This window comes from Neolamprologus multifasciatus, chromosome 5 (assembly GCF_963576455.1).
Source record: "Neolamprologus multifasciatus chromosome 5, fNeoMul1.2, whole genome shotgun sequence".
Taxonomy (NCBI): Eukaryota; Metazoa; Chordata; class Actinopteri; order Cichliformes; family Cichlidae; genus Neolamprologus; species Neolamprologus multifasciatus.
Genome location: NC_140443.1, coordinates 15533957 through 15547149, shown reverse-complemented (window position 1 = coordinate 15547149; position 13193 = coordinate 15533957). Strand labels below are relative to the sequence as shown.

Sequence of the window (13193 nt, the reverse complement as noted above, 5' to 3'; positions counted from 1 at the left end):
TAAGCTATCGAGGTGAGGACTTGAGTGACGACCTATAGGATAGACCGAAAACTCTGGCAGGCAGCTGTGCTACTGTGGCGTTAAAGGGATTGTTCAAATAAGAGTGTTGGCAGCTATGTCAAGCGCAAATGAGTTAAAAGATGATTTTCTTTCAGTATGAAACAATGGCACACACAGCAGTAAACTGCCTACCGCAAACCTCAGTAAATTACAGCTGTAAGACTGATTTTTCAATTCTCCCTTCCCAAATGTTTCTACTCTGAAAGAGAAACTCCTGAAAATGCATGTGCAATGAGGCCAGCCACAAAAATAAATGTCTTCATGCCTTTAAATTGCTAACCTTTTATTATAGCGCTATTATAAATCCCCCAAAATAGCATTTTAATGCAAACAGATTACAAACTCTGTATTAAGAAGTGACATTACTATATGTGAATTGTTAAAATTTCCTTTTTTCTTTGTATGTAGATGTCAACCTTAACAGTTAAACACAATTACTGAAAACTCAGTTCCCCCAAAGCACGGTGGCAGAGATGGAAATAATATTGAGACAAAGCAATGCCTTTTGGAAACAGAGCAAAGATAAAGAAAAAAAAGTAGTAAACAAGAAAAGTTTTACAATTCACCTTATAGGTACTTTTTCAATCAGTCTAGTGTTCACACACATTGTTCTGGTTTGGACAGCAGGGTACTGAAGTCTTTAAAGAAAAGAAAAGAAACAACAACAGAAAAAGCATGCTGCACTAACTATACAATGTCCAATGCTGAGGCAATAAATCCCTACAGTATTTTTTTATTCTTTATATGTGTTCTGATAGGCCCTTTATTAGATTATTTAACAAACACTATAAATTGGCAGCCAAGGAAGTTGAAATGGCTGTGCTCTTTTGACAGAGGTGAAAGTAGTTATAAAACCATTCTCCAAACCAATATTTCATGCAAATTCTAAAGAAATGCTCAACCTGGAAAGAGCTTTATGGAAGAAAGGTTATACATGCAATTTACAAAGGTCACTATAAAAGATTCATTTTTTGAAACCAATCTATTTAACTGTTTTCCCAATACAATAACCCTGGCTCCTCAGTTTCAACATGTACATCTGAACCTGTACACAATGTCAGTGATAAATGTGAGCCTTAGGAGAAGCTCTTATAATACAAAATACAAAATCAGAACATGCACTATTAATAATTTTTATTCAATGTAGTTGCTAACCTTGTAGATATAATGCATTAATTTAAAACTGCCATAAAACAAAAAGAGTGTTGAGTTTGATATTGTAAGACCACTGGCCTTGTGTTTCTTAAGATGTACTGTTCACACTAAACATGGTTGTCTTGTACTGTGCCCATGCACAACTGTACTCCCTTCCCCCTTGTCTGCTGGACTGCACTCACACTGTGCTTTATGATCCAGGCCTGAGCACGCATCAATTTGTCTCAGCATCTCAATAAGCTTTCTCCCCATTTCATGCACACACGCTTTTGAAAAGCACTCTTGTGAGCACAATGAGGTTCACAATTTTATGCATTTTGTGGCTTAATTTGGACATGGTTTTGTTTTGTTTTTTGAGCGGCGACACACTATTCTCTCACATGCCTTACAGATTTATAAATTACTTAATGCATTGACTTTCTCAGAGGCAATGGGTGTTTGAGTTTCATGCTTGGGCAGAAAACATATGCCCACATCTTGGACAGACAACATGCGCTCCTCACACAGTAGCAGTGATCATATTTGTTAAAGGAACTGGTACAGCCTAGCGTGAATAAAAAACTTTACATAATGTAATTGATTCAATATATCTCCTAATTTGTATGTGTGTTAGTTTCCTGTTCATTTCTGGGTTTTGCTTCATATTTTTTTGGTAATTGATTTTCCTCTTTGTTTCCTGTAACTTTACATTCTGTCTTTGTCTTCCCAACACCGATTCCACCTGTTTTTTGTTTTCTTATTGGATCTCTGTGTATACTTTGGTCTGTCCCTCCTTCATTTTTTGTCTCAATTTTTCTTATGCCCCTTTCTGGATTCCTATTTTGTTTTACCAAGTACATGACATGTTTTATTGCCAGTCAATAAAGCCTCAGCTTTTGTATTAATCCTGGCTCAGTGTTCTGCATTTCAGTCGTCTCCTGTAGAATCACAACAAGGATATTAATTCTGAATTATAAGATTTATTATAAAGTTTTAAATGAGTAAAAGTAATTAGCATGTCTTTGAAGATCATTCTTTGTGATCATAGTTTAATCTCCTTGCTAAGCAGAAAGAAAATCATCGCTTTTTGTTACAAGTCTCAGAGCCATTAATAAATTATCTGATGATAAATAACCACACTGACCTTTCAAGTGAAAATTTGATGCATAATATGAAATGTGCAATATGAAATACTACTCACCAAAAAATTTAAAGTGAAATTAAAGCTAGTACTTCAAACTTACTCTGATTAAACAGAGATAAATCAAACTTTGGGCATTTTGAAGGATTTCTTAGTGAATTAGACATAGTTTTTCATTTCTACTCCATGTCAAACTAGTAGTGCATGTAATATAAAGCAGTTTTTGCTTGACAGATAATCATTAAGTGTCCCCGCAAGACAGGGGCACTTTGTGTGTGTGTGTGAACTCAAAGAACAGTGTGCTTGTGTCTCTCCCTTAACATACCTCATCACTTTCACTGCCAATAAAGTCATCCTCGGGCTGGACATCATACCGCCTCCCAATCTTGCTCTGAACCTGACGATCTCCCATCTCCATCTTCTCCTGGTCACCCTGGCCTTGTCCTCGTTTGGGTGAGTGAGGCTGGGATGAGAAAGTGAACACCTCCTCTTGCAGAGTGAGCTGAGGCTCAGACCCTTCATTACTCTCCCAGCTGTTCCAGACCTTCAGGTCAGAAGGCAAACCTTGCTGCACAGAGCACAGTTGAGACTCTGTGACCATGGGTGCTGAACTTTCCTTTGCAGGAGTGTGACACTCATCTAAATGAAAGATGATAAAATAAGATCAAGTAACAAAAGAATAGTTGCAAGGAAATGTTATTAAGAGTTTTAAATGAAAAAATCCCAAGTATGTCTTTCGTAACGCGTGTGAACAATTAGACATGGAGTCAAATTACAATGAGTACTAAATCACTGTTTTATTACTTTTTAATCATACGGTTACTGTCATTCTAATTTGATTTGAATATGTGCACACGAAATTCATAATAACAATATAATAGGGTTGCAAATCATTCAACGACCTGGCAAAATAAGCATTAATGAAGTTATCCTGCACTGACATGTTTCTATCACTTATTAACAACCCTGCTAGGTTAATTAGGTTCAGTGAAACGTTATAGACAAAGAAAGAAGAAAAACATCAGTAGTAAGAAAACCATTTTACTGCTAATTCGTCACTGATAAAATGTCACCTATGCCAACTTTATATACATATATGTATATACATAGCAAAGAGAATAAAAGTTTGTTTTAGCCTTTAATGAATGCTGCATCCACTTCTGTTGGTATGCGAGAAACAATGAATCCTTATACTGCAAGATAAGCCTGAGATCACAGAAAGGGGCACCTAAATTTGAATGAGTGAGCACATTTGAATCTCTCGACAGTATAATCACTTTCTCTAATTGCCCACTGTGTGGCAAACCCTGTGCCCAGGAGATGTCCCTCTGACTTTTATTTAATGCGCCACATTACCATTAATGAACTAACTGCTTTCCGTCTGTGGGCAGGGCTGCAGCAAAGGAGCTTACTGCTGGAGAAACATCCATAATTGAGCTTTCGGAACACATGCACTCACTTCACAAGGACAATGTGGGTATAGGTGTGTCCATGTGTGTGTGTGGGGGGGGTAGCAGTGTGGGGAGAGTTTGTGGGGGAGGGATCCCACAAGTGGCCTTGACACAGGTTATGCAAAATTAAAAAGGGGGGAAAAGCTTGTGTCCAATGTAGAATGAGATCTTTTAAAATTCATGCAACACTTCAACAATCCAGTTTAAAAAGTAAGAGTGGGAACACATATTGTTTTTCTCAAGCATAAACAAGGTGCTTATTAAAATCATAACATGCAAAGCAGTCATCAAAATCACCCAGCATGTACATTGCTCTATTTTGTCTCGTGTTCCCATCTCTTGCTGTTGTGCTTAACTTTTCACTGATATCACAAGTCTTCCTGGTGTCTATTTACAGCTGCTTTAAGCCTCATCGGCTACATGTTCTGACTTTTCTGCTAGGGTTAGAGGCTGGTGCTTGCTCTCCTGCCTGCTGGATGAAGGACTGCAGCTTTCCCAGCTTTCACTATTCCCTCTATGGTGCTGAGGTACAGCATCCCAAGGAGACGTTAACCATAACTGAAACACCTAATAATATAAAAGAATAGTACACCTTTAGCCCACCACAACACACATAGAATATACACTCAACTGCCACTTTATTAGGTACACCTAAAGAAAATGATTTCAGTGTCTCTGAACATGGAATGGCTGTTGGTGCCAGACGAGCTAGACAGTTTAGAAACTGTTGATCTGCTGGGATTTTCCCACACAACCATCTCTAGAGTTTGCAGAGAATTGTCTGAAAAAGATAAAATATCCACCGAGCAGGCAGCTCTCTGGGTGAGAATGCCTTGTTGATTCCAGAGGTCAGAGGAGAATGGTCAGGCTGCTTTGAGCTGATAGGAAGGCAAAGTACAGTAACTGAAATAAGCTCAAATGAACGCAACCAAGGTATGCAGAAGAACAATTCTGAATGCACAACATGTCAGACTTTAAAACAGACAGACAGCAGCAGCATCAGAAGACCACACCAGGTTCTGCTTCTGCCAGCTATGAACAGGAAATTGCAGCTAAAACCTGTATAGCTTCACCAAAATTGGAAAAAAGAAGACTGAAAATTCCCTGCCTGATCTGATAAGTCTTGCTTTCTATTGCTACACTTGGATGGTAGGATCAGAATTTGGCATAAACCACCAAAAAGCATGGCTCCAGTATCCCTTGAATTAAGGGCCCCTATTACCAACTGAGCATTGTTTGAACATCACAGCCTACATAAATATTGCTGATGATCATCCATCCCTTTATAACCACAGTGTGGCCATATATGACACAAAGCTCATATCTCTAATAGAGCTCCTTTGGAATGTGGTAGAACAGGAGATTTATATCACGGATGTGGAATTTACAAATCTGCAGCATCTGTGTGATGCTACATGTCATCATGGACTAAAATCTCTGAGGAATGTTTCCAGTAACTGGTTGATCCTACACCACAAAGAATTAAGGCAGTTCTGAAGGCAAAATGGGGTCCAAGTGGCTGGTGAGTTTATACAGTGCACACAACTTACTTGATGATGTTTGCTTTTCTCCTCCAGCACTGATGACTCTCAGCTTCTTAGATCCCTTCTTGTCAACCGCTCTTTTTTTAGGGGGATGTGGCTGTAAACTGCCAGATGCTCCTACATAATGTACTTTCAACATTACAAAAGCTTTATAACACAAAACAGTCAAACAACAATGTTATTAGAGCTTGCCAGAAGCATATCTGTGAATTGATTATGCACCGTGAAAATCCTTATTAATGAAGGCATTTCAGTAACTGAGCTTCTTACATTCATTCAGTGAGGAGAATATTTCCAGCTACATTATGTTCAGCTGAATTAGGGAATTTTAATCATCCCATTTTTTCATTCTGTCATGCTCAAAGAATGCTGTATTACCAGCCATAAAAGCTGTTATTAGGTGCTTGAAAGAACATGTTCTGAGAAAGAGGACTCTTATTTTGTTAGTTTGTTGATTCAAATGCACTGCATTTACTGATGTCAAGTATCTGGAAGAAATGAAAAGGCAAAGTAATCATCTATGCTCTAAGGGCAAAGATGCACTGGAAATCAAGTATATTAAAATCCCACTATTATATTAAAACTTTTTTACTCTTTGAGGATTTAGTGTCAAAAACCATTCACAGGTACTGAGTCAATGGCAGCTAGTTTTGCACTGAAGATTTGTGGTAAAATCTGTTTCAGTTCGTTTCATTATACCAATGTTTAATTCAAAGTATAATGAAAATGTTTTTCCAGACCACAATTTAAGTTCATAAAATAGGTTGTTTTGTGTCTATATCTAACACTTCACATCAGCAAGTATAAGGTGAATCTGCTTCACAAACCTAAACTCTAATAAACTCTTCATTTCCTTTGTTGGCAAATTAGATAAAGTGGTCCTCAAGACCTGCACAGATTCAACAATAACATATCTGCCCAGTAACTGAAAGGTCACAGTGCAAAACTGCAATGCCCCTGGTTTGATTACAGCCAGCGGGTGTGTTGCATATCATACCCCTCTCTCACCCAATGTTCTGTTTCCTTTTTTGCTGTCAGCTATTCAATTAAGGCATAATGCCAAAAAAACACATCTAAAAAAATATGACCTAATGAGGGTGTGGGGAGTAGTGCTTGTAGTATCTGTTTAATAACCCATCATCATTCTGCTCAGCGTCGGCACAGAAAAAATGAGCAGAGGAAGTGAAAATAATATATTTTTTTGGCTTCTTTCCAAAAACTATTTTTGTTCTTCAGGTTTCAGCCTCTTTTTTTCTTTTTGGGTTAAAGAACTGTTTTTTTTTTTTATCCCTGTTGAAACCCCTAAATATCATTTTACAATTAAATATTTATCTAGTCCCATTTCCTGGGTTCTTCCTCATTTTCTAAACCTTGTTTAATGTGGCATGGGTTCCTGCAGATACACAACACTCCCAGTCCACACAGACATATGTTACAATGGTGTACATGCAGCCCAGAAAAGCATAACTTCAGCTTGAGCTAGTGTACAAAGAAATAGAAAGGAAAACAAACAAACAAACAGATAATAGATAAATAAAGTCTGTAACTAGCAATGCTAAGTGTTTGAGTGATAAAATAGCAAGATAAACAGGGTTTGTTCATACATAGATAGCATTCAGACTCAATAAATCACTCTTTGTACTCTGTCAAATTTACCCTCATTGAGAATGTGGGAAGGTTCTCCATGTGATAAATTCTCACTCTGGTTGGTAATGCTCTGACTTTCTGTAGTAACCTTTTGGTTCATTCTACTCGATCCCTGTGGGACGTAACCAAAGGAAACATACAAGTTCAGAGACAAATTTATTCTGTTTTGTAGTAAATACAATTTATGGCAGGCATACAAATCATTCAGAGAGATATGCTGTATGTTCTTACAGGATTGGTTAGATTACTAATTTGGAAAGGAAAAACAGAGACCACATTTCTTTCAGTTCCATCTTATGTTACCTTGCTATTTCTTCCAGTTAGGAGAGGTGGTCCAGAGGCTCTGGAGCCTGAGGCTGTGTGTAAAATGCCCTGGGGCCTGGTTCTCCGATAACAGGTTGATCTGGCAGTGGTAGGAACTGCACAAAAGTAAGGCATTCCCATTAGTTATTGATCTGAATTGATTAGTTCCTGTAGGATTTCTCTTATGCTACTACATAAGGCCATTTCAGTTTGAAGGGCACAGACCAGCATATTAAGATGAGGAAAGAGCTGTGTTCTTTCAAACTAAAAAGATCCCTTAAAGTCCCTTTGTAACTGTGAATAAAAATCTTTAGAACGTTCCCTTTTATGTAGATTATATACTGCAATATGTTTTTTTATTACATTTCTTAAACTATATTGCAAACATAATCAATCAAGAAAATACTATGCACTTTACTAATGCTTAGCATTTTAATTAGAGTCTAATGGGCAAAATATTTTAAGAGGAATGAAAATTAATGATTGGATACAAATTTGACTCTACTGCTGAGCTGATATAACGGATGTTTTTCTTTAATCTAACAATCTGTTCCATTTCATCATGTGAAAATAATGGGCTACAGTGGGAGATGTGATATGGCGACAACTTGACCCCGCTGTATCTGTGCCAGGACTCATCAGGACCACCTCTGCTGATGTTAACAGCCAAACACACTTTCTTGCAAAGCCTCATCAGAAGAGTGAGCAAATACTTTGCTCTCTGCAAAACACGCACACACACACACACACACACACACACATACACACTACAATAAAAAACAGGCAGAGCTTTGGTGGATTTAAGAAGAGAAAGAGTTGATGTTGCCCTTGTGTGATGCAGCAAGTTAAATTAATTGAACTTTACTGCTGGAATGTGTACATTCCTCCTGAAACTTGAAAGAGTGATATAACAGCAAGAACTACAACAAGATCTATGTCTGCATAAGCTACAAATATTTTTAGAACAGACTTTAATTTGTGAGAAATTTTTGTCTTTGGGATTAAGAGAACGTCTTTGCTGAAGCACAGAGATAATCAGGGCTTGTTTGTTGTCACATGATACAAAGTGCTGTAGCTTACTTTTAACAGTTTCTGACACTTTGGCTATTGAAGGATCAGCATTCACCCAGCAATTCTGTCAAAGTCAAAATTGGATGCCTACTTTAATAGCAATCGTTTTAATTATGATTAGGAATGTTATGCTAATAATGCAGATGCTAATTATGAAAAGATATTTCTTGTGTGTGGTTACTGCTCTCTTCTATGGGCACTGCTGGTTGACTCAACATGACTTAGACAGCTGTCAGAACAAATAAATATGCACTGATAAAAAAGGCCACAAAGGCGACAGAAGTGGATTACTGGTGCATGTCTTTTTGTATGAGGAGATAATTGCAGCTCCTTGAGTACAGGTGAGGCACAAATGAACACAAAAATGAAGACCACGGGAATTTCATTCCAGGAAAACAAAGTGATTATCATCACAGTGCCTTTGTAGCAAACACTTTCTCTACATGTTACCATTTGTGAACCGTTTCCTATTCATCTGTATAAATAAGTGAGTTCATGGGTGGAATGTGGCTCATATTGTGTACTCTCAATGTATAGACTCACATATTAAGACTCACATTGTTTTGTAAGTTACTCTCAAAACAATGAACGCTATGAACCTGCTGTGATCCATTAAAGAAGACCTACACTAAAGGACAAAAATATCTGACAAATTATGTTAACCCTGTGAACATTACATTAATTTGCAATGTTGTAACACACCACTATTATGCTATAGTAACTATCACATCTCCTCTGGGGTCAAGAGCTTTGCACGGATTTTTAAATCCGGCTGCAGGGATTTCATCCACAACATTGTTGGTGGAGTCAGGCACTGATGCTGAAGATAAGGCCTGTCTTTGAGTCTGCACTCCAATTTATCCCAACAGCGCTCAGTGGCATTGAACTCAGATTTTGTGCAGAAAAATTACTTCACACCTAACTTATAAAGCCTTTTTCTTTACAAACCTGGCTTTGTGCAAAGGGGTACTGTTATCCTTCCAGATAAAACTCCTTCCTCCAAACTGTTGCTGAAAAGACTACCAATCTCAAAAACAAAGGGTCCTACTCCAAATAGTCTAAATCGTCTTTGTTAAACAAAGCAACAGCTACTTCATATATGATTTTAATGACAGTTTACACTTTTGCACGCTTTATGGTTACTTTTGATGAAATTACAATTCTCAAAATGTTTTTTGTTTGTGTCTTATCTTACGTACCACAGTCAGAGTTAGAAAGACCAGTCCTCAAATCTGTCTTTCGCACATTTTCCCTGTTGAACACCTGAATGACTTGGTTCACGTCTGGTGGGAACTGGCAACTGCGTGGGATTAAGTCCATGAGACCAGCTCCACTGCGAAACATGTCTAGATTGGAAAAAGTAACAATCTCACACTAATATTAGCTATAAAATAAGCTCAAACACATTATTACAATATATAACATCACACCACAAAAGTAACACTTTGATCAACTGAAAAATACGAACTGACCGAGACACCCTTTTTGGTAGATAGAGTAGGTGTGCAGTAGGCAGCCAGTAATGTGCAGCTGTTATCACTGCTGAGCCATATCAGCCTTGAACAAAATCTACCACTGAGTTCTCAGCCAGCCACAGAAAAACAGCCAACTGTTTGTCTCTCTATCTCTCCAAACACACAAACATAATTTCACACAAACCCACAAGAACAAAGACCACTGGCTTGCTTCTGTGGCAAGTACTTAGGTACTGTATCTTTATTAAACACATTTGGAGTAGCGTATTGGGTAAGTCGATAAAACTTCAAAATTTGAAACCAGCAACCAACTGCTTTACCATCATCTGACATTCCTGCATGCTCCGTTCTTACAGTGAAGATTCTCCGGACTTTGCAGGTAGCGAACAATGTGATGCCATCCAGTGTCAAAAATCCCTTGAACAGTTCACCGCTCAGTGATACAAGGTCGATGCAAAATGTTGACCACTGAGAAAAGACATACAATATGAATTTGTAGTTAAAAGCACCACACACAGATAAAGCTCAATACCTACTAAGAAACATGGAGAAGGAAAAAAACAAACAAACAAACAGCGGACAGCAAATTTAATACTAAAGGAATGTCAAAGATGAATAAGATACTCACAACATTGCGTTTCAGTCCAACAAAAGGTATCTTTGCATGCAAAAGTGTGGCAGACACCTCTTTATGCACTGTTGATAAGTGGAGTCTTCTTTTTAGGCCCTCTGAATCAGTTATCCTGTGATTAACAGACAGCAAAGTAGAACATGAATTATCACCAGCATCAGTAGTGCCACTAAGAAATCATGACCTGTGAAAACAAAGAGCTTTATTGGTCTCTAGAGTAAGCTCTTAAAGATGGTTTCACTTTTATCTCACGCTGTGAAATCAGCTGTCATGACATACTCAAATGGAAGAAGAACAACGACACACAATGTTTTCACCAATTCTTAAAATAGTGTGCGAGTAAATAAGCAGGTAAGTGTAAGAAAATCATTTCAGACAATATCTCTCCCTGATGTTCTTCATATCCAAACAGCAGTTTCTACTGCATACTGTAAGCTGCAGTTTACCAAATATTTTTTGGGGTAAATATAGAATTTACCAAATTAGACTGAAATAGAATAAAGATTGAAATAATGTGTGTTTTATCCACAATGTAGAGTGGCATTCTTCTTTCAGTGACTAAATGCAGCAGTGACGATATGTGAACGCACAATTGCATTATGCAATCAGAGCCACTAAATGCAAACTGTGGAGAAAAACAGCGAGCACTTGACATTCACATTCTACATTGTAATAATGTGGCTGTTCAGAATTTATAGTGGCACACAAGATAAAAGCCTTCTTTGTAACAAATTGTTGAACAATATCTTAATAATAAATGGTTATTTAGGCTGTTACATAACAGTCAATGAGGCACTTTGTTTTCTAAGTGGCTTGATGGGTTTTATCCTACCAGATGTAAACAAGCTGTTTTCACTGTGAGCCCATTGTTATTCAATCACTATTTCTTTGTCACACTGTACATTACTGGAAAAGCATTTTTCACTGTACATTACAATAAGCAAGTACTCTAAGTGAGTACATAAAATGTTATTTTGTTCCACTCGCATACATTTTTCAGCCAGAATGTTAAAGATTTATACCGAAATGTTGAAGTTAGTCAATTGAATTAACATTTATAACATTTGTACCATAAGAACAATCTCTGCGCTACTTACACAAGCTCAGCAGAAAAGTCATGACCGTGAGAAACATTGACTTGAAGCACCAAAAATCTTTGGAGAAGTCCAACTAAGAAGAAAAAGAAAAGAAAAGAATGAGTTACTATTAATATTTAGAATTAAACAAAACAACAAGTTGCACACTTGTATGAAAGTAGTAGAGACTTACGAGACATTTTGCCATTCTCTGGCATTTGCATCTTGACTGTCTGGCTGCTTCCATCCAGACAGTAAACACATCCTTTGACTTCTTTATTATACTCCTAAGGGAGAAAATAATGCATAAGAGGAATTGCTCAGTCTCCGTATGTTATGACCAGAAGACTACCTGTTGTGTAACTGCTCTCAGAAATGCACAATTTCTTTTGTGTATTTAGTTTTGTTTGTTTCCTTTTTATCTGAATAAGTCTAATATATGTTTAGAGAAATGCAATTGTTTCAGTCCTCATATGCAGGTGCCAGATTGTCTTTGAGAGGATATAAAACCTAGGTTAGTGTGATTACGTTACTAGTAATAAGCTAATAGTAAGTTAAACAAACAGCTCTAAAAAATAAATAACTAACTTTATATATGGCTGACGGCCCTCCGCAGAGTTTCCATTTAGCCGCAGGGTCTTTTCCTTGTCCACTGAAGATCTCAACCACAGCTCCACCCTGCAAGAAACAACTAGTTCTCGCTAGCCTGCAGTCGATGTTACATCAGCCTGAAGCTCATATCAGCTATGAGGAAATTGTATTTTTATACACAGGGTAAGAATTTTAGTAAATAAAGGGTTAAATTGATTGGGTTAAAATAAGCTTACCTGATAATTATTCCTGAACATTTTACATGACACAACGTCAGCGGTGTGAAAATACTAATTTGACGTGGGCGTACACCCCTGTTCAAATGATAAAGGCAGTTGAGGAACACCAGTTTAGTTAACTCTGGACACGTCTCCATAGCAACCGGCAAAGTCCCGCTTGTAGAGCTCAAATATCGCGAGTGTTTCTGTTTATGTTGTTTGTGTGTTTCCGCTTACCTTAACCTGAACAAAATCCCTATTAGAATACAGATTAACCCCACAATCCAAATCTGACATGTCTTATAAAGCGATACCTGACCAAAGGTTAACTAACCAGTCATTTTTCCTAAGCCTTCCGACAGAGGTAATTAGTCATTTTTTAATATACCTTTTGTCTGTAAAAACAACTGGTAACTGGAATAATTAAATCGGCACAGGTGACTCAAACAATTCTCACCTGCTATTTTTATTGTAAATAGCTGTTGTCGTTTACCTGCCACTCATGAAATCCAATAGGCAAATAACCTACTTTCACTTCTTTTTAGAAAAAATCCTGTCTGACACGCAGTTAACGCAATTTTGAAATTAATGTGATGGCAAGATTAGCGGCCTACTTCTGACAGGGTGCTATAAATTAATCAGACATAATAGTTACTCATCGTATAAATTCGCCCCATTATTGACAAAATGTAGCACAATGAAATTTGAAAGATTTAAACAAGAAAGCTCACGAAATGTCCTTTGACTCTGCTTTTTTCCACAACCAAAGTTTGTTATAGGCCACTTTTATTGGATTTCACTGCGGGTTTTTTTTATTTGAGAGAAATAAGTTATCTTTTATGTCTCATCAT

At 37.4% G+C, this 13193-nt stretch overlaps 1 protein-coding gene across 4 annotated transcripts in view; it reads right to left on the bottom strand.

Annotated features, from left to right (window-relative positions):
- cfap20dc (CFAP20 domain containing) overlaps positions 1-12515 on the bottom strand; it is a 35735-nt gene extending 23220 nt beyond the window's left edge. For 2 of the 4 annotated variants that reach the window (XM_085161225.1, XM_085161227.1), the window contains exons 1-11: positions 12361-12515; positions 12122-12224; positions 11727-11820; positions 11555-11627; positions 10455-10569; positions 10147-10294; positions 9551-9697; positions 7281-7396; positions 6987-7089; positions 5337-5477; positions 2661-2974 (exon numbers count right to left, since the gene is read on the bottom strand). In XM_085161225.1, the coding sequence (XP_085017351.1) occupies positions 2661-2974; positions 5337-5477; positions 6987-7089; positions 7281-7396; positions 9551-9697; positions 10147-10294; positions 10455-10569; positions 11555-11627; positions 11727-11820; positions 12122-12224; positions 12361-12500 (1494 nt within the window). In that variant the 5' untranslated portion in view covers positions 12501-12515. The remainder of the gene's footprint in view (positions 1-2660; positions 2975-5336; positions 5478-6986; positions 7090-7280; positions 7397-9550; positions 9698-10146; positions 10295-10454; positions 10570-11554; positions 11628-11726; positions 11821-12121; positions 12225-12360) is intronic. The other 2 variants (XM_085161224.1, XM_085161226.1) reach the window with 1 other exon arrangement.
- Between the last annotated feature and the right edge of the window lie 678 nt (positions 12516-13193).